At 35.7% G+C, this 21,307-nt stretch overlaps 3 protein-coding genes across 4 annotated transcripts; 1 reads left to right on the forward strand and 2 right to left on the reverse strand.

Moving 5' to 3' along the window:
• Positions 1-8,464, forward strand: LOC105160125 (putative 1-phosphatidylinositol-3-phosphate 5-kinase FAB1C; the record flags this gene model as incomplete). 2 transcript variants are annotated; one of them, XM_011077399.2, is given in 12 exon segments in its annotated part: positions 1-1,492; positions 1,870-2,652; positions 3,058-3,211; positions 3,302-3,646; positions 4,178-4,355; positions 4,437-4,894; positions 4,976-5,307; positions 5,434-5,560; positions 5,685-5,849; positions 6,034-7,569; positions 7,661-7,927; positions 8,026-8,464. In XM_011077399.2, coding segments are annotated over 12 exon segments (5,112 nt in total). In that variant the 3' UTR covers positions 8,287-8,464.
• On the reverse strand, positions 10,033-11,484 carry LOC105160136 (uncharacterized protein At1g66480). Its single transcript, XM_011077404.2, has 2 exons — positions 10,693-11,484; positions 10,033-10,146 (listed from the first exon to the last, which is right to left on the reverse strand). The coding sequence occupies exons 1-2, from the start codon at positions 11,293-11,295 to the stop codon at positions 10,087-10,089; spliced, it is 663 nt and encodes a 220-aa protein (XP_011075706.1). The 5' UTR covers positions 11,296-11,484; the 3' UTR covers positions 10,033-10,086.
• LOC105160145 (U-box domain-containing protein 11-like) lies at positions 14,143-17,957 on the reverse strand. Its single transcript, XM_011077411.2, has 4 exons — positions 17,549-17,957; positions 16,168-16,284; positions 15,646-16,095; positions 14,143-15,520 (listed from the first exon to the last, which is right to left on the reverse strand). The coding sequence occupies exons 1-4, from the start codon at positions 17,864-17,866 to the stop codon at positions 14,450-14,452; spliced, it is 1,956 nt and encodes a 651-aa protein (XP_011075713.1). The 5' UTR covers positions 17,867-17,957; the 3' UTR covers positions 14,143-14,449.

Genomic DNA, 21,307 nt, shown 5'->3' on the forward strand with positions numbered 1-21,307 from the left:
TATTCTTCTTGTGCAAGAAGCAGAGGCAGCAAAAAATGGTTATGGAGATGCGAGCCACCACCATTAGTAGTGCAAGACCTAGGAAAGGAACCTTCTCTGTACTCTTCCTTTTCCTACTTTTCATTCTCATCCTCTTCATCCTTTAATTCTAACGTTTACTCTTACCCCCCACCCTTCTTTTTTTTTTTCCCCAAAAACAACTCTTTTAAGCATCAAGATTATATTTTTCTTTCCTCTCTTTATTGACATTTTTACAAATCTGAACTAAGCCCACAACTTCTTTTGGATTTCCGTGATCTGGGTTTTATATTTTTCTTTTTTTAATTGTTGAGGTGCTTTTGGAATACTGAATTCAAGAGTTTTCTAATTATACTGTGTTGGTGGGTGGACTTGTTTTGACTATTATCATTCAATTTTCTCGGGCTTTACTGTTTGATTAAGGGAAATCAGTTTGATCAGTGTTTTCGGGTGGTTTTTGGTGGTAATCTTTGGATCTTCGGTTGTGTTTGATGGAAGAATCAACTTGGTGTCTAATGCTGATGATTCTGGGATTGGTTGAGCTAAGTTTTAAAGGTTTTCCGGTGTTTTGAATTCGTTCAGGAATTTAGAACACCCTTCGGTGTTGTTGTTGTAGTATATTTATATTTGTGTGTTGTAATAGTCATACTACATTACAGTGTAAATATCATCCAATTTTGTTTAGGTTAGGTTATTCAATTCCCCCATGGCGATATTTTGTGATTCTTGGGGGTCATATCCTTCAGTTTGCTTTGTTGGTATACTTATTTCTGATTATCCAGAGGGGAAAAACATTACATCCTAAGGGGAAAAGGATAAAGCCCACCGTTTTTATTTTGGGTTTTTGATAGTTTTTACTTAATCAGGCATCGTTTGTAATTGTTAGTTATTGAACTTGGAATAAAAGTAGCCGAAGAGGAAGTATATTTTCAGTGTTATGTGTGGTGGGATATTTCTGGTCTACGGGAATGCATGATACTTCACTGCTGCATTTCATACAAAAGGTTAGATCTTGGATATCCTGGCAAAATAGTGATTCAGGTTCAATATTTTGTGGAGTTGAGATGATGGACAAGAAATGCAGCATATGTTGCCATTGCAAAAGGAACATATTAGAATCTCACCTCAACTACCAATGTCAAAGCTGCAGAAGGCTGTTATGTGGCGACTGTATTCAGGGCCATGCCGTTTCAGATGAAGTAGCCTCCAGCCATTTAAAGGAGAAGACCGAGGCCATCTTTCATATTAAGTCGTGCAAGCTCTGTTATGAACTTGGTCCCCTAAGTAAAAGTGGCCGAAGATGCAGTGGTAAAGTTTATCCATCCGACTCTCCGAGACAAAGCCCAGAACCACCTGCGCCAAGTTTTAGTGGTGAGAGGTTTGGTGGTCATTCCCCCCATGCTCTGACTAGACATAGTGAGGCGTCGTCCTCTAACTATACATCGCCAGTATCACTTCATTGCTCGCCAAGCAGGTGACTAGCTCGAATTATTTTTGCTATTTACTACAATATGGAACTTAGTGAAATTTATTTGTTGCTAAGATACACTTGTATCCTGATTGCAGCATTCAAAGTCATCTTCGTCATGTAAACTTCCAGTAAATACTGAACCTTTATAACTTCAGTTTTCAACTTTGCTCAGCGGAATGTTAGGTTGTTGATCTTTAGATTAAGCATGAACAAGTATTTTGAGTTTCTGTGGTGCTCTATTTTGATGTTACTTGTAATTGGTGCACATTTGTTCTTATGGAAACAGAGTTTTCAAGAACTAACTTCTTCATTCATTTCAGAATTTTTTGCTTCGATTTGCAGCTTCTGCTAATAAAGACTGCATTTTTATGTTAATGTAGGGCCGATGAAGATGTGAAAGAGGATTCAACAAGTCACTTCTTCAGCGCACCAAGTGAATACTTTCATGATGCTTCTGATGTAGATTTAAGTAGTTATAGCGCGAGGCATGAATTTTATAGTTACATGTCTGTAGGATCAAGCCCTTCTGACAGCCCCTTGAGGCTCCATATGACTTCCAGTAGGGTTGGGCATTCTGTACAGCTGGAGCAAGGGGGACCGCCAAGTTCTCAAAGTGATGGTTCCTTCAATCAACAGCAGGCTGTTTTAGAAAGGCCTGATAAAGGGATTTGGGGTGCAGAAAGTGCTGATGATCTATCGATATCTCAGCATAAGAGTGAGAACTCCACACAACCATGGAATTTTGAAACCAATGGTCGTTTTTGGTTCCCTCCTCCACCTGATGATGTTAATGATGAGGTGGAAAACAACTTATTTACTTATGATGATGAGGATGATGAGATTGGGGATTCAGGTCGCATGTTTTTCCCTCCTGCTAGTATTGATTCCATATTTTTGGCCAAGGAGAAGCAGCATCTTGATAACAAAGATCCGTGGAGAGCTGTGATACAAGGGCATTTTAGAGCTCTTGTATCACAGCTTTTGCAAGGGCAGGGTATAAGAGGTACCAAAGATAACTGTGCTGGGGACTGGCTTGACATAGTAGCAGCTATAGCATGGCAAGCTGCAAAATTCATAAAGCCTGATACTAGTAAAGGAGGCAGCATGGACCCATGTGAATATTTAAAGGTCAAATGTGTAGCTTCTGGAAGTCCTAGCCAGAGGTAAATATTGGGTTTCTCTTTGAAAGGTTTCATATTCCCAGAGTCCAGTTCACCATCTTGTCATCACATTTGTACACATATATTTTGTATATGGTGCATACATTGTTACAGGTATTTACTCGGGTTAACTTGTCATTCTTTGACTTTTACTGTGGAAAATTGTTTCATTCATCATGTACTTAAGTTTTTGCAAACATTGGGTTAAACAATTAGAAACCGACAAACTTACAAAGGATGTAAATAACCAAATCATTGTCCCCTTTAAGAAGAATAGAGAGCACAAGTTTTCATGTCTTCGCCATTTTGAGCTGGAGAAAAAAGTTGTTTGCATGTGGTATGATCATCAGTTTGTATTTTATTCCCGGTGATATCTATATAGTATAAGTTTACCTTTCCCTTATGCAGCAAACTTATCAAAGGAGTAGTTTGTACAAAGAATGTAAAGCACAAACGTATGGTGTCTCAATACAAAAACGCGAGGCTACTTCTCTTGGGAGGAGCACTGGAGTACCAAAGTATTCCAAATCAGCTGGCATCTTTTGAGACATTACTACAACAGGTTCCATCCTGATTTTCTTATTTGTTCTCTGTCATTTCATTACAGTATGATATCAATGTTGCTGTATTTATGATATGATTTATGAAACAGGAAAATGATTATCTGAAGACAATTGTTTCGAAGATAGAGGCCCATCGTCCAAATGTTCTGCTTGTGGAGAAAACTGTATCTTCATTTGCTCTAGAGCATCTCTTAGCAAAAGAGATCTCTTTAGTTTTGAATGTTAAAAGACCACTATTGGAACGGATTGCTAGATGTAGTGGTGCTAGCATAACTCCATCAACTGATCACATATCTACAGCAAGGTTAGGGCACTGCGAACTCTTCCATTTAGAGAAAGTCTCAGAAGACCACGAGCCCCTCAATCAATTCAACAAAAAGCCATCAAAAACTTTGATGTTTCTTGAAGGTTGTCCGAGGCGCTTAGGTTGCACGGTAGTTTACTTGAACTCTGCTTGCACCAATAAGAATTATTTTGTTGTCATGTTATGTTCTTGCAAATAATTACGCTGTCGAAGCCTATCCTTTTCTTTTTTATTTTTCCCTGTTGTTTCTTCTGTTTTGCCATGTGCCTTAATAAAAATGACCTGAATTTGGTAATGCCTGTTCTGGATTTAATGTTCTTTTTATGGTTTTATTCTGCCATATGTCTTATGAATTGGATTGTGGCTGTTTTCAGTCTTCAGTTTAATTTTTCTTTTATATTGCTTTTGTCATTGCTTACAGATACTGGATGAGTGCCTTATTCATGTCTTCTTGGAAATCACATCTAATAGAAAGCTAGGCCTTGACCTCCAGCTTGTCTGCCCTGGAAGTTATCCTGAATAAGAAACTATTAATATCTGTGCTGCAGGAGTTCTCAAATGGCGTTATAGAAAAGTTTTAGTCTTGTATGACTGCTCAAAATTCTAGAGAAAGGGGAAATTCTGAAGAATGGGCACTTATTCAGTATATTGTATTTTATAGGTTGTGCTGCGGGGCTCTCACCGTGAAGAACTTAAGAAGGTGAAACATGTAGTCCAATATGCTGTCTTTGCAGCATATCATTTGTCACTTGAGACCTCTTTTCTTGCAGACGAGGGTGCTACTCTTCCTAAAGTGGCAGCAAAATCATCACGTTTTGTTCCCGAGAAAATGACTCCTGGTAAGGCCGTCGAAGTGATCCCTGATACTGTAGTGAGCACCAGTTACAGGAAAGAAACTAATCTCTCAAAAATTGATATAGGATCAACAGATCGCACTTTGGAGCTCGGACTGCAGGAATCTGTGTCCGAGCTTGGTGACACTAGTTATGATGAAGTTTCTATGCCAGATGAGTTCAGATTCAGAAAAGCACTATCTGAGGCATGTGATAAGAATTTGGCATCGGAATTATCGCTCCATGACTTGATGCCTGCTTCTCCGAGAATCATAAGTCATACTCTGACAGAATCACTAGGTCAAGAGGAGGGCCAATCAGGTCAAGTTGTTGAAGTAGCAAATCCTGTAAAAGTTGTGGATGCTGAAGGCTCCAGTGAGTACTTTTCAGCTAATGACAGTCACCAGAGCATATTAGTTTCTTTCTCCAGCCACTGTATGGTTAATGGAACTGTATGTGAACGGTCACGGCTCCTCCGTGTAAAGTTCTATGGCCCTTCTGATAAACCATTAGGGAGGTTTCTCAGGGATGATCTGTTTGATCAGGTAACTACTTTTATGATTTCATTTCATTTCTTGTCTTGTTTGTCTCATATTCTTAAACATTCGTCCTAATTTTGCTGCCAGTCATATCTATGTCGATCATGCAAGGAGTCAGCTGAAGCCCATGTCATATGTTATACGCACCAGCATGCAAATCTTACAATAAATGTTAGACGCCTGCCTTCAGTTAAGCTTCCTGGAGAACAGGATGGCAAGATATGGATGTGGCACAGATGCCTCAGGTGTACACATATAGGAGGAGTTCCACCGGCCACCCGAAGAGTGGTTATGTCTGATGCGGCCTGGGGACTTTCTTTTGGAAAGTTTCTTGAACTTAGTTTTTCAAATCATGCAACTGGAAACCGTGTTGCAAGCTGTGGACATTCACTGCAAAGGGACTGCCTCAGGTTTTATGGGTATGAGATATTCACTTGGATCCAATTTCATATTCTTATTTGCTTTTTGTGATTTTCATGATCAACAGAATCTTCCTTTAAGCTGCAGTAACGTAAACATGATCATATGCCTCTTTACTCTGACAGGTTTGGCAGTATGGTTGCTTTCTTCCGGTATTCTCCTATTAACATCCTCTCTGTTCATTTGCCCCCCTCTGTTCTTGAATTCGGTGGTCCCGGTGAACAAAGTTGGATAAGAAAAGAAGCATACGAGGTGCTTACAAACCCAAAATGCGTTTCTGATTTGTTTTTATTTGGGATAAATATTGCTCTTTCTTTCTTTTTTTTTTATTTTAAAAAAAAAGTTCGTCTTCTAATTATTTGTGTTATTTTCTTAGCTTTTGAGCAAAGCAAGAGCCTTATATGCAGAGATATCACGTGTTCTTGAGGAAGTGAAGAGCAAAAGTTCCTCTTCAATTGATGAATTCTCTGATGCAAGCGAGTTGCATAACCATGTTTTGGAGCTAAACAGTATGCTTTCAGGAGAAAGAAGTCATTATGAAGTAACCACGTGGCAATTTTCTCTTTATTTGTTATTAATCTTAGGAACCTATACTTTTTCATCTCAACTAACCATATGAGAAACACAGTTGATGATTTTTTATAAGGTTGTCTGAAGTGATTTATTATGTAAATTTTGGTTTGTAATACACTGGCTGCTCTGACTTCTTGCTTTATATCTAACAGGACATGCTCCAACTAGCTGACAAAGAGATTCCAGAACAGGATCAAGCGGCAGTTGACATTCTTGAAATTAACCGTTTGAGACATTCTCTTCTAATTCGTTCACATGTTTGGGAGCAGCGGCTATATTTACTGGACTCCCTCCTTAAGAAAAGTTCCAGTTCGGAGGCTCCTGATGGTGTTCCATCTCTGACCGGACTTAAAGATTGTGATACAGATTTGAGAGATTGCAGCCTTGACCTTAGTCACGAAGATAACATGTCTGAGCATCCAACATTAGAGGAATTCCCCGATGAAGTTGTACCATCCAATAACGAGGGGCCTAATTATTCTCGACTTGGGCCTCATTTGCAGGAAACCTATGCATTACCTACAAGCCCCCACAAAGAAGGGGAGGATATGTGCCAAGATGATGAGATTGCTGTCAACATTCCATCTCTAGAACGCCACCCATCGGCTGCATCAATCCTTTCTGATAAGATAGATTCTGCATGGTCTGGTGCTGATCAGCCACCAACCGAAGCTCATCTCCCTGCTTCACTAAATCTGGATGTATCTGAAAGTTTCTCTTTCAGACAAATAAATCAAAAAGACAATCCATCTTTTAGGAGACTGATGGGACCTACAAGAGTTTATTCCTTTGATTCTGCTCAGAGGCTGCAAGAAAGAATAAAGAAAGGACTTCCTCCTTCTTCCTTGTATTTGTCTGCACTTCGATCTTTTCATGCTTCTGGAGATTACAGGCACATGGTCAGGGATCCTGTTACAAATGTACAGAGGACGTACTCTCAAGTATCGCCTCGTGAAGCCGAAAAGTTAAGTCTTCCGTCGAGTGCTCCTCCCTCTTTTATCTCTTCTGTGTCTATTCTCCCTGAAGGAGCAAGACTAATGGTCCAGCAGAACAGCCAAAATGATATAGTTCTTACTGTTTATGATAATGAGCCCACGAGCATAATATCGTATGCACTTAGTTCGAAAGAGTATGAGGACTGGGTTGCCGGTAGGCCAAATGGGCTGGAAGGAAGATCAAATATTAGGCTTCTTAACAAGGTGAATTCACTAGCTTCTGACCTTTCAACGTGGCAGTCTTTTGGCTCACTGGACCTGGATCACACCAACCACGCAAGTTACAGCTCTGAAGATGCTTCGGCTACAGTAGGTTCAGTCTTTGCAGATCACAGTAGTTCTCCTCATCTTCGAATTTCTTTTGAGGATGAATCTTCTAATGCTGCTGGAAAAGTGAAGTTCTCTGTCACTTGTTATTTCGTGAAGGAGTTTGATGCTCTACGGAGGAGATGTTGTCCAAGTGAAGTGGATTTCTTGCGTTCCTTGAGCCGCTGCAAGAGATGGAGTGCCCAAGGGGGGAAGAGTAATGTATATTTTGCCAAGTCGTTTGATGACCGGTTCATAATTAAACAGGTAACAAAGACCGAGTTGGATTCCTTTGAAGAATTCGCTCCCCAGTACTTCAAGTATTTGACAGATGCTCTTAGCTCAGGAAGTCCAACTTGCCTTGCCAAAGTTCTTGGCATATATCAGGTTAAACGTCTTATCTTCTTCTCCTATGATATAGAGTAGTAGCTTGTGGTTACATATGGATGATGAAATCTCTCTGTTAAATTAATTATAGGTTACAGTCAAACACATGAAAGGTGGCAAAGAAGTGAAGATGGAGTTGATGGTGATGGAGAATCTCTTCTACGGAAAAAATATTTCCAGAGTGTACGATCTAAAGGGCTCCGAACGATCTCGTTACAATTCAGACACAACAGGAGCTAACAAGGTACTGCTAGATATGAATCTCTTGGAAACACTCACTACAAATCCTATATTTCTTGGAAGCAAAGCCAAAAGAAGTCTGGAGAGAGCTGTCTGGAACGACACATCATTTCTAGCGGTACTAATTCTTTTAGCATCATAATATCGATCATGTCATGTAATTAGACGATGCATTTCTTTCTCTTTGTTATTTAAACCCTTTGTTGTGGGTTGCAGTCGGTGGACGTGATGGATTCATTGTTGGTGGGGGTGGACGAGGAACGGAAGGAGCTGGTATTAGGGATAATCGATTTCATGAGACAGTACACTTGGGACAAGCACTTGGAGACATGGGTGAAAGCATCAGGAATACTTGGTGGACCAAAGAATGCTTCTCCAACTATTATTTCCCCAAAACAGTACAAGAAAAGATTCAGGAAAGCTATGACAACATACTTTCTTACAGTACCTGATCAATGGTCATCATCATCATCATAAGATCAACTTTTTTGATGGGGGCAGAGTTAATGCCCAAGAAGAGGCATATATATAGCAGTGTAGATACTAGCTAGATAGGAAAAGCCTGAGGCTCAGGCAGCCCATTTTCTCGTTTTTTCTTTTGTTTGAACTAATTGATTTTTCATTATTATTAGAAAATCAAAGAAACTTTGTACAAGACTCACTGCCTTCACCTTCAACCTCTTTCTTAATTTTATCCTCTTGGATGTAATGTACATACTAATTAAGGATGAATTTTAAAATCCTTTTTTAACTTTTATGAAGAATGTTTCTAAAAAGCTTGTAATCCAAAAATGGTATATGTTTTATTAGTGTTTTTCTCAATCAAACTCAAATTACAAATACATCTTTTATATATCATTAAGAAAATGCAATGCAAAGTTTCTATGAAATTTAATGTTGTACGCATATGCTTTACACATGTCAGATTTCAGACCCCGGCAATTCAATTTCTTGCAAAGTTGATTAGTATTAATCAGTGCTCTGACCTAACTAATATAATCACAACACTCGACATTAAGAATCTGGCATAATTTTTCAATTAACAACTACGTTATAATTGCAACTACATGCAAAAAACATCATTATATTCTATTTACCAGTCATGATTGATGACATGAGCTTTCAGTTGCGAAAACTATAATCAATACCAATAGTGCTAATTTCAAGTGAAATATTATGGACGTACAATTTAAAATAATGTCCAAAATTATTATTTTCTTTTTCGTACAATGAGGACAGCCTAGAAATTGTCCAACACCAAATCAATTCAAAATCTAAAAGAAAAATATTTATATCAAGAAATAAATAGGTAAAATAGTAGCATGATTTCCAAAGTATGAACAGCAAAATATTGTCCTTTAATTTGATAATGACAAGTTTCTACTGGTGAGACATTAACTATATCTGCAACTACCATTCATTAATACAAAAAGAAAAATAAAATAAAATAAGCATAGCATTAACAGGAAAATGAATTGACTTAGAGAAAATTGTAGGTGTTATGGGTGGTAGTTGTTAGCTCTAATTAATTTGGATTTGAAAATATTATAGATTTATTCATTTGATTAATTTAGAAATGTCTTTTTCATTTTATTGCAATTATAATTTTGACTTCAAATATATCAAGCTAGCTAGTTGCAATTTTTGGCTCTGCCTTGTGTCCACATTTAACTAACATGGAAATGTATAATCATCAAATAATGGATAGGATGTAATTTCCATGGAAATGCATGTATGCAACTTCTGTATATTGTGTTTTTCATGTAAAATGTAGCGATTGATTCTGTAAATGCATGCTCACTGTAAGAAATATAGATAATTAAAAATAAATAATTGTAGTAAATAGTCATTGATTACAACAATACACATAATACTTGTTGGACGTGATTTTTAAAAGTGTGATTAAAGTATTTATTATGACAAATAATCTTGCCATTATGAATGAATTCGATTTTTGTATTAATTTTATTAATTAAATCATAACTAGTAATAATTATTTATCTCGATTTTTTTAAATTCATAATCATTAAAATATAAATAATAATAATAAATTTTGTTGTAGCGGTGACGACGGAGAAGGTTGAAGTATATATAAAAGCAAGTGAAATTTACATTATTAATATGGAACCGTCCTAAAAAGCTACAGTCTCTCTCTCTCATAATTCACCTAGCTGGTCGCATCCTTGACACGACATACAGAGGAACATTGTGTGTGAGTGGGTGAGCGTTTCTATCACTTGAACTTGGTTTATGACATGAGATGAGAGGTCTGTGGTGCTATGAAGCCACAGCTACCTGGATCTCCCCTTCTGTAATTGGTCGGAAACCAACTCGCTTCTGCAACACACAAATATATAAGTGATTAAATAAACTGAAAACTCTTTTGAGGAGTTGTCTGAAAAAGAGGTCTTCGGCATCCTCCCCTTTACAGATTGCAACTAAAATTCTACTGTCTTGGATATGTATGTACCCTAACCCCCCAATCCAATTCATCACATCTTACAGGATTCAAAAGCATAACACATGTTTTAATGATCACTTAGACAATGCATCAACTATTGAAAAGCCAACATAATTTGACTATGACATGGTCAAAATTAATTGTTAGAACTTCTTGGCCCTTTTGTTTAGCAAAATAGAAAAAGAATTTCCCTAACTATATGTCTCCAACTATTTTATTTATTATACAAGTTTGAACTTATCATTTTACTATTATTATCTCTTTTTTTTTTTCAATTTTTATTTTTAAAGTTTAATATTTGCGTGTCGAATTTTTGTAAGCAAAAGCACATGGAAATGATACGTCAAAGCCACTAAACATGCCATGAAAAAAGGACAAATGTTGGAGGAAATTAAATTAAATTAAAAAAATATTAAACTAACCTCACGGGGCTTGATGCCTCGTTTGAAGTCCACACCATTATCACCCTTCCAATGCATATGCACGTTCGGCGCCGCCGCTTCCCCGCCGCCTTTTTTCATGCAAAGGCTCACAATTTTTTCCGCCACCTCAGCTCCATCCTTGCTATCCGCCATCAACCTCTCCACCTCCGCCTTCGGCAGCCTCATCCTCACTCTTACTCCTCCACCTCCTCCTTCTGAACCCCCTTTCTTCTCCTCCTCCGACGCCATGCTCGCCGGCTTCATGATGGACAAATCCGAAGCCGACCGCCGCGCCAGCATCAGGCTCTCGAGTCGGTCCTTTGCGCTCATTTGGATTCCCGATCGCACCCTCCTGGCTCCCTTCTCTTCCGGGAACTTGGGCAGTTCGACGAGGAAATAGAGCCGTTTGGGCTTCAGCTCCTGCTGCGGCTCCAACGGCTTGGCTCGCACTCCATAATGCTTCACCGCCTCCGACTCCAGCAAAACATGACCCGGATGGCTCTCCACCACCGACCCGGCACGAACAGGAGTCTTTAACTTGAAAGTTTCGCCATTGATTTTCATCACTTTCGCACTCTTTTTTCCTCCCAAACTGTTTCCCATTTTACAAAATATTTTCTGAGTTATTTTGTTGAATTTTTCTTCGCAACAAAAGCTTTAATGAGAAAATTACGTAAGGTGATGGGGTTTGAGAGATAGAGAAGTGCAGGTTTTATGATGGGGTTATTTGTTAGGGGTTATGGGTATAGAAGTATATATGTGGGGTCAAAGAAAGAGTGCAAATTTTGAAAAATAGGGAGCTACTTCGACAAAGATCAAGAAGTTTGTGACCATTTCACGATCCAATCTATAGAATTTGTTGAGTGCTATTTGTTTGGTGAGAAATTTTTACTCATACACGATTTTTATCATATCTGAATTAATTATCTAAAACGTGTAATAATAAATTTATTTAATAATTAAATTATATTACAAATATATCATTTTTTCTACATAACTGATTTAGTTCAATCAAATTTAATTTGAATAAACATCTTCCCTTTGGTTGATTTTCAATAAGATTTCAATGCTTGTATGCATGGCAACAACCATGCTATATTGGGAGGGTGGGGACAAGGATTAGTTGTTATTTAATTCTCTCTAAAAATTCAAGAATTGGGAAATATTTTGTAGGTATAATATTAATTACCATAAAGTATTTGTTACGTATTCTTATAAATCACGTTAACTTACGCAAAATTATAATTAGCATTGTCTATATATATGTTTGATAATGTGAACATAGATAACAAATATATAAGTTATTAGTAATCAATATGGTAGTTTGAGGTTAATAAGTTGGACATGAAGGATAAGAATAAGTAGGTATTGGTTAATTTATACCAAAATCATGTGAAAAAAAGTTGAAACAAACATGTGAGTGAGAAAAGAATGAAGATGAGGATGATAGCAACATATATAGAAGAGAAGTTTAGAGTAATTAGGGGGAAAATTAACAAGAATGAATGATGTGTTTAACTAATAATAATTTCTTGAAAAGGTGCGGCTGACTGTGGTAGAAATGATTACACAATCTGTGGCTTAATGTTAATGGGTTAATATGTTGAATGAAAGTGACTTACGTTAATCACGGGTGTGGATCCAAGAACTCTTCCAGAGATTCCATTCAATTTGCATGTGGCCTTTTTTGACTAGTTATACCAATATACCTCAATTGTTTAATATATTGTTGTAAAATTATTTTTAATAACTTATATATTAATTTCCCTTCGTTAGAGAGACGTAACTCACTCACTCTTAATATGCATTGCCACCCAACAACTAATCTTTTGTGTCATTTTGTGCAGAAAAAACGCAAGGGTTTGATCCTGCCGTGTTGGGAAAATTTTAACCCCCATTGAATTTGATCAAATTGAAATTAATTACATGACAAGTATAATATACTCATTGTGCGAATAGTATACAGTTTATTGAAAATAATTGTGACAAGTGTGATACATTTATTATGCGATTAGTTTAATTTAAGAGTGGCAAATGGGCGGGTTGAGTCGTGTTGAAAATGGGTCTAAATAAGCGGGTTGAAAATGGGTCGGGTTGCAAATAGATTTGGTCGGATTGGTATAAACTATTTTATAATTTGAATCTAAAAGTTTTAAAATTTCACACAATGAAAAGAAAAAAAGGATAATATTTGAACTATTGAAAAAGATAATTACTATTTATAATGTAATACGACTAAATTTGTATTACATGTCATTTCTGACTAATGACCACGTACATCAAAATTCATTTGCTAAATCATAAAGTAAAAAATCTACTAAATATCTAACAGAATACTATATTTTATTAAAATAATTCATAAAACGTTTCAAATGCTCATTTTAAATGAACACTAAGCTGTGCAATCAAGTTTTTTATATTTGCTAAGACACAATTTTCATATGTGTGTGAGAGAAAGGGTTTAACGCAATTCAGCCCTCTGTGATATTGCAAATGATCCTCTTATGAAAAAGAATAGCAATTGACTCTCCTGTGTTTTTTAAAATGCAACAATTTTTTTTTTCCATAGGAGGTAATTTGCTCATTTACAATATCACATGAGACTACATTGTATTTTTTTCACGAGAGAAAGAGGGTAGTGTGTGTGTGTGTGAGAGAGAGAGAGTACGTGGATTGAGAAAATAGCGAGTTCTTTTAATTTTTTTGTTATTTGAATTTATGGGTCGAACACATGTGATGAATGATTTTTTGGTCAATAAGTTTGAATATTGTTGGTTTTTCAGACAAAAAAACATCAGTGTTTTCTTGTGAATTCTTGTTATGGGTGACGGCGAGCCACGGAATGGATAGGAGAAATAGTTTAGTCAAACATGTAGTTGGAGGGAGAGAGGGAGTGAGAGAGAGAGAGAGACGTTAGGTCCAGGGGGATGTGTTTTGTATTAAAAACAGATATAGAAAACATAATATAGATCAATTAATTTAGCACAAATTCAATTTGAATTGAACCTTTCTTGTGGAATGCCTAAAACTATGATAGATTAGGTCCAGGGGGATGTGCTTTGCATTTATCTGGTTTGTTGTTAATTTGACTAGGCTTAACCCTTAATTAAAATAATTAATTAATAAATTGGTAATTGAAAATTTGAATTTAATATAATAATGTAATTATGTAATTATCGTTTTTTGTTTATAAATAATTAAAAAAAAAAAAAAAGGGAGAGAGGAAAAGGCTACATCTCCATGTGTAGCGGCCCATACTCTTGGGAAAGGTGACTTCGTCGTGAAACTAAAGTTGGATTATTCAATTTGAAAATTTGAGCCCTCATTTTGTGAACACAAACAATCCTTGAATTCCTGCTCACAGTTAGGTGATGGATGAGTTGGGAATAGAATAGAATAGAATAGGCAGTCCAAAATCCAATTCCCGGCTTTTGTTTTTACTACATCGGATTCACATGGAATACAAAATGAGTTTTATTATATCAAGGTCAAAACATCCCTTCTCCTTACACAGACTTGACCCTTTGTTTTCAGACAAGCATCAAGAAAGTAAGCAGCCTTTGTGGGCATGAATTACAGAGTAAAATTATCAAATAGATTTTTGCCACTCAAGAATAGAGTAAATTAAATACAATGAAAGCGATGAGAAGTTTTTCCTTTTTTGCTCACGCTTTGATCCTCAATTTTGCACACTGTAAAATTCGTGTAATATCAACTGTCAGATAAAAAAGAATCCACGGAAGAGACAACTACTAAATCAGAGGTGTTGAGATTTACGGAGTTGTTCCAATAATGATGTAGCCTTCCTCTTGGCTCTCTCTGTGCCGGTTTTCGCAAGTTCTGAAAGAGGTATTGCTGCTCCAAGTCTAGTTAAGCGAGCAATATTTTCGTTATCTCTTCTGCACAAGGAAAGTAAAGTGGCAGCTGCATTCTCTTTGTTTCGAGGCAAACCTGTCCGCAGAAGATCTACCAAGACAGGTATCGTGCTGCCGTTCATGATGGCCAACTTTGCCTCTTGATGGCTTGCAAGAACTGAGAGTATGGTCAGAGCTTCGTCAACCATACAACTGCTTGAATCAGTAAGCATTTTTAACAGTGCAGTAATAATGCCGGCCCTAACAGCTCTTCCCTTGTTTCCCTGATATATACACAGATTGAATAATGCCGTTGCAGCATCTTTCTTCCCTCTTGAGCTCCCATTCTGAAGTAAATCCACCAAAGCAGGTATGGCCCCTGATGCACCAATTATTATTTTGTTTTCATCTGCAAGGGACAAGCAAAAGAGGGTTGCTGCAGCATTCTCTTTTGCTTCCATGCTTCCAGCTCTGAGGACTTGAACAATGGAAGGAATTGCATTGGCAAGCATAATGAGTCCCTTGTTATCGTCCAAGATGGAAAGATTGAGAATGGAAGTTACTGCATTGTCTTGAATTTGACCGTCATCAGATGTCAAAAGATTAACTAGGATTGGGATAGCTCCTGCCTCTCCAAGCAAAATTCTGTTATCTGTACTTCTTTTTGACAGTGACCGTATTTCCGCAACTGCAGCCCTACGTTCCTCGATGGACCTGCTTGAGAGTTTACGAACAAGAGCTTCAATAGCTGCTATATCCCCTGTGACATCACGAAACGAGCCATCACTCTTTTTTATCCTCCCATTCATTAGTGCTGTTGGCTGCTCTACATTATTTTTCACACACCAGTGAGATATTAAACTTCTCAAAACGTAATTTGTAGTAAGAGTGAGATGCTGGAGCTTCTGCTGAGTTTTTGGGCATGTCGTGTTGCCACAATCTATCCATCTCTGTATATAAGATCTCTCGTAGGTCTGGAAAAGTCAAAGGAAAGTTAGAAGTGATATACGTTGATGCTGATCATCTTTTGCCTTCTTCATCTAAGACTTTCTCTTAGGATGCAAAAGAACAAAACAGCAGAGTGGAATGTAAGTTTTACCTGGCCTGTGGCCACTATAACTGGATCCCTCATGAGTTCAAGAGATATAGGGCAAAGAAAATCATCAGGAATTACAAGAGAATCTGGCTTCTTGTTCTCCTCTTGAGTTTTGCAGGATGGGCTATTGATCTTCTCACTATCAGAATCCTTTGAGACACTAACCTCAGATGATGTGGGTGAGTTCCTTTCACTTTCTTGGTTCTGGACATCGTCTGAAGCATGGTCGACTGACCTACAGCCTTCTGCTAGACATTCCACTTTCTTTGTAACTTCATGATCAATGTTGCCAATATTTTCTACATGCAGGCCTCCCATTAACCTGTTGCTTTGCTGAAATGGATCAATCTCTTTGTCCAGTGGCTGAGATAATGCCCTATATAATACGCCTGAATTCAGAGGCCCACCATATCTTTCAGTGGCACGTCTCAACTGAGCCCGGACTAATTCAATCTGGCGACAAGAGATTACGTCACATGTGAATCCAATCCAAAAAATAGCAGAAAGATGCTAAGAAGAACTAACCTGTTCTTGTACTTCTTCTGATATATCAAACTCATCATAAGGGAAGTTAGACAGTGCTTTCTCCAATTTCCATGTCACACATTGAAATTGAAAAAGAATTTTCTTTGTCGCCCCATCCTTGAACAAAAAAGAAAAGGAAGTAAAACTTTAGGAAAGGCGGTTTTCAGTCTCAACGTCATTTCAAAGTACATGGGAACATTTTTGATGGATCTATCCCCAATATCAGGTCAATCTAAATGATGGCTATGCAAACAAAGATGGCTGATTATAATCATGTACAATAAATATATGATCTCCCTGCTCTTCGTAAGGTCAATAGTATGAACCAAAGCTCGCAGTTTCTATGTATTGGCCTTATCCCAAGATAGTCGAGTTTATGTTCTAAATCCAGAAACCAAAAAATAAAAAATCATATTCACAAATGAAAAACTCTGTTCATTACTAACTAAACAAATGCGGCAATGATAATAATGCAGTACTTTGGTCGATGATCTAAAAGACTGCATCGGTCATGGATGGATAAGCAATTTGATGGGTGTACATAAATCAAAGTGTTTAGTCTTCCGGCAAGAAATACGACAGCTGGATTGGCACAAACTGGAAGACAACCAGACATTTTAAGGAACCAAATAAGTGCTGTCTAACCTATTATAGCTCAGGCAGTAATTGGGTCCAAATGCATGTGTGCACATGCCCATGTCAACCTGACAAAAAGCATTACTTTAAACTACATTTTTATCCTCCAATTTAGAAACCAGCTTCTGGAAGCCTGACGTACATTTCATATGATAACATTGTTCTGATTTCAATCAAGGCGCTGGAACTCTCTTAAGGCCCATTTTGGAGGGGTGGATATACAACCAAGTATGAGAATTGCAACCACATATCCTGAAACAGTATCGGAAAAATAATCTCTCTGAACACAAACCTAAACAAGAAGAGAGCTCGCAAATCAGTTCTAGAGACAATCAAGAATTACAGTTTTATTCTCCAAATCAAAAGAATCAAATGAATGCACCGGTGAGCGACTGGGGTATCCATCAACCACCATCATCATTTCGCTTACCATCTATCCGTCGAAATCCAACAGTTTCGAAAATCCAGATTAGATCATAGCCAGCAGAAACCAGCCAATAATACATTCCTAAATATCGACAATCTTAATCAAGAATCCTACCAAAAATTCAACATTAAATCCTGCAAAATCATTTAAGATTCAATCGAGCACATAAAAGAACAAAATCCCATCTCAGTTCATCTACAAAGGGCATCGCACCCCCCCCAAAAATGTTCAACCCACATACAGATTAAACTCAAGTGATATGAATCATATGCGCAAAAGGAAGGGAAAGAAGACTTTGCATTGTGATAACATACTTACAGAAGAAAACTTGGCACTATCAAAATTGTTAGCAGCAAACACGAGTCTTTTTGCAGCCTGAAGGGCTAGAGTTAGATCAGCGAAGAAGGAACCGGAGAATGAAGACGAGCCCACTTCAGAATTTACTCGAATTTTCTTGGAGTCTCTGATCTCCTCAAGCAAATGAGCTAAAAGGGACACTCTTCTCGCCAGGTCCGTACAGTCCTTCTTGAAAAAACCCGAGAATCCGGCGATGGAGATCCGAACGACGTCTCGGACGAGGCGGAGGGGGGCAGCGGTGACCCCTCCACCCAAGGCCGTGGTGTCTGCGGCGGCCATTTGAGCAAAACAGTGGGAACGGAATTTCTGTTTGCCTTTCTTCTCACAACGACAATGCACTCGACATTGTTGCAATGGGGACAAGACAACCAAATGTGAGCTTATAAGGTTTGATGATGTTATACAGTTGGCAATTTTTCTTAATCAATCTCTGAATTATAGAAGAAAATGTAAAATTAAATAATTATTCATTTGATGAATTAATTAATATTCCATTTTCGATTACAATTAATTGTTTTAATTTTTTTTTCATTTTAAAAAACTAAATATAGAGTTCCCATCAACGAAACAAAAGAAAGAAAAAATAAAACAATTATGTTATTGGATTTTAATATTATGAAAAATGTAGTATGGAAGTATATACGTACCAATTACCAAACTAGGAGGAACCATAACCTCAACATCAATATCATACTACTCTGCTAACTACTAACATGCAAAGATTCGTAGGTTCTTGAAATTGAATAAAATTAGGTCAAATTATCATATGCATATATTCTATGGTAGAAGAATTTTATTGTCATTACATCATTACGGGTGGGTGTGAATTATTGCTTAAATTAGGTGATGTGATTTAAAAATTATGACAACTATTACAAAAACAAATAAATAAATGAACGAGTCACATTTAGAAAAATAGAAATCAATCATGAGGATGCTTGTAATAACTTCTACTTTTTCTTATAGAAATTAATTATACATAAATTTATAAGTTAAGCAACCGTAAAAATTGAAAGAGTTTGAAAATAAAATTTAAAATTGAAAAAAAAAAGTTGGGATTGAAATGGTTGACAAAATAGATTAATATTTACACTTTCACCAATAAGCTGCAAAATTTGATAAAACAGTTACTTATAGCTTTTGATTTAAATTAAGCACTTGAAAATCAGAAGCTGCAAAATAAAAAGTCAAAAACATTATTTTCAGCGATAAGTTGATAAGTGATTATTTTCAACATTCACAAGCACCCATTAAACATATATAAGAATCATTATGTTAAAATTTGTGCTGCATCGTAAGATGGTAATTTGTTAATTGTAATATCATAATGGACAAATTGTATTAAATTCGTTTTAATATATCACGAATAATTGTATTATGAATCAATAAATAAAAAGAAAAAAAGAGGTGGCAAATATGTACCTCTCAATTTGTAATATAAGAACTTGCAAATGATTATTATGGTTAATTAAAAAGTAGTCATAGTGAAAGTATATCTATAATTTGGTTGGTTGAAAGCCAATTAGCCATCAAAGTAATGAAAAGGGTGTCCGAGAGAGAGAGAGAAGATTAGGAAAAAGTGGTAAATGTTGAGTAGAAAACAAACAAAAGAATAGAGTTGGGATGGATGCAGAACGGCCGTGCATTGGTTGACAACATTAACATTGGCCTCTCCCAACTCCCAAACTTACACCTCACTTTTATTATTTTTATATTATTTATCAATTCCCAATTATTCGTTCATGCAATTCTGATTTGTTCTGCCTTGTTTGGATGATGATATGATATGCTCACCAAAGTCAATTCTTTGTGCAAAACACCACTATTATTATTTTATGAATTTGTATTTCATTTTATATTATATTTTTTAATTTATATATTGTTTAGATAAATAAAATAACATAATTTTATATACATAGTGAAATTAATCAAAAAGGGGCACAATGTTTTTTTAATCCCATAAAATCAGGACTGAATTTTTTTTTTTTTATACCACAATTATGACAGATGACGTTTTTAATTCTATAAAACTCAAAATCACGTCTTTTTAATCTTTACCATAATTATGATATCAAATTAAATTCTGCCACTAAAAATATATTTTGCCCTAATAAAATATTCAATTTAAAAGGTACATGTAATTTCTTAAGTTGTGAGAGTAGTTAGGTAGGCCCTAACTCCTAGGCAAAAAGTATGAATTTGTGAGACGCGTAGGGGATGATATGATATGATATGATACAAGTTGTAATAGATGTAAATGTGGAGGGTGGTGCTTCGCGTTTGAATTCACAGCTCTTTCCTACGTATTTCATCATAATTTCCATGAATATTGTGGGGGTTTCATTTCTCCAGATTTTTAGTCATGTCGGAGATATGTAACCACCTAATTTATTTGTTTATAATATCTTTTACATGCATCATAATGTATATGTCAGTCTGCCACTTATTATTCTTATAATTATTTCCCCCATGCAATTTTCACGTATTTATATTGAAAATAGCAACTTTCTCATTTTTTCTAAATCGTCTTTATTTTAAAAAAAAGTATTTTAATAATTTGAAATTAACGAGCAAGTTCAAAACAAACAAGAAAAGAAAAAAAAAAAAAAAAACAGCATACTACTATTAAAAATAGACTAAGTGCCTACATTTATAAGACTCGAACTCATGACTTCTTGGTTGGAAACATCAACCTCACCACCTAAAACATATTATAAGATATTTGAGAATTTATAAGATGATATAAAGTGTTTAATAACTTTTTTATAAGCTTTAAAAATAAGATGTTATTAGCTAATAAGCTTTTGTTAAAAAAAAAGTAAGGATCCTAACTTACGTCTACAATCTTAACAAATTCTTCAAATAATTACAAATATGTTATACTAGTAGTAGGGACTTAAAGACCGGTACAACAGTTAAGAGGTTCCCAATCTTCTCTTTTTACAAATCTCTTTAAGATTCATGACCTTATTTTATCCAAATATTTCATAAACTTATTTTTGAGATAAAATATAACATATTATAAAATATACAAGCTAATAAAATCTTTTAAATAAGTTTAATCAGACAGTCTATCTCAGTCTCAGTTGGGATAAACAAAAGAAAAGTCAATAATATATATACATTATGTTTGTTTTTATTTTTGGATTTGGGTCAATTTATTAAGTAGTTTTTAGATTTGTTTTCAATTGTTTTAATAAATTTTGTGTTTTCTAAAGCCCAATAAAAATAGCTCATAAGGTTTGTATTTGATTTTTAAATTTAAATATATTTCATTTTAACCACTTAATATTTTATATGTAATATTTTTTTACATCATTGAAATAATTAAAAAATTTTAAAATCACAAAATAACATATCAATTCTACGTGGTTAATTCATATATTACTTTATTTGAATAATGTATTCAAATTTATCACCTCGAATAGAACGTCTAACAAAAATATTGTTAATCCATTACTAGAGTGCATTTAATTATTTATAAAAGCGTATTTATATAAATTATATTTTTTCATTTTCGTACATATATAATTAGAAAATACTATTTATTTTAATCCACTCACAGCTAAATAAATTATATATATATATATATAAGAGACATGATTTGACAATGAATAGTATTTTTATCTCCCACAAACCAACATCAAACATACCATACTTATTTTATATTATCTCCAAAAATAAATCAAAACATACACACTATCTCTAACTTATACTTAT

Source organism: Sesamum indicum, linkage group LG1, assembly GCF_000512975.1.
Source record: "Sesamum indicum cultivar Zhongzhi No. 13 linkage group LG1, S_indicum_v1.0, whole genome shotgun sequence".
Lineage (NCBI taxonomy): Eukaryota > Viridiplantae > Streptophyta > Magnoliopsida > Lamiales > Pedaliaceae > Sesamum > Sesamum indicum.

What these genes read in the sequence shown, in the direction of transcription:
- LOC105160145 (XM_011077411.2), bottom strand. Translation starts at nt 17,866, where the DNA reads ATGGCCGCCGCAGACACCACGGCCTTGGGTGGAGGGGTCACCGCTGCC. An exon ending in ATAGTGCCAAGTTTTCTTCT is followed by an intron (nt 16,285 to 17,548) that starts GTAAGTATGTTA and finishes TTTTTGTTCAAG; the next exon opens with GATGGGGCGACAAAGAAAAT. An exon ending in CAGAAGAAGTACAAGAACAG is followed by an intron (nt 16,096 to 16,167) that starts GTTAGTTCTTCT and finishes TCTTGTCGCCAG; the next exon opens with ATTGAATTAGTCCGGGCTCA.
- LOC105160136 (XM_011077404.2), bottom strand. Translation starts at nt 11,295, where the DNA reads ATGGGAAACAGTTTGGGAGGAAAAAAGAGTGCGAAAGTGATGAAAATC. An exon ending in GAGGCATCAAGCCCCGTGAG is followed by an intron (nt 10,147 to 10,692) that starts GTTAGTTTAATA and finishes TGTGTGTTGCAG; the next exon opens with AAGCGAGTTGGTTTCCGACC.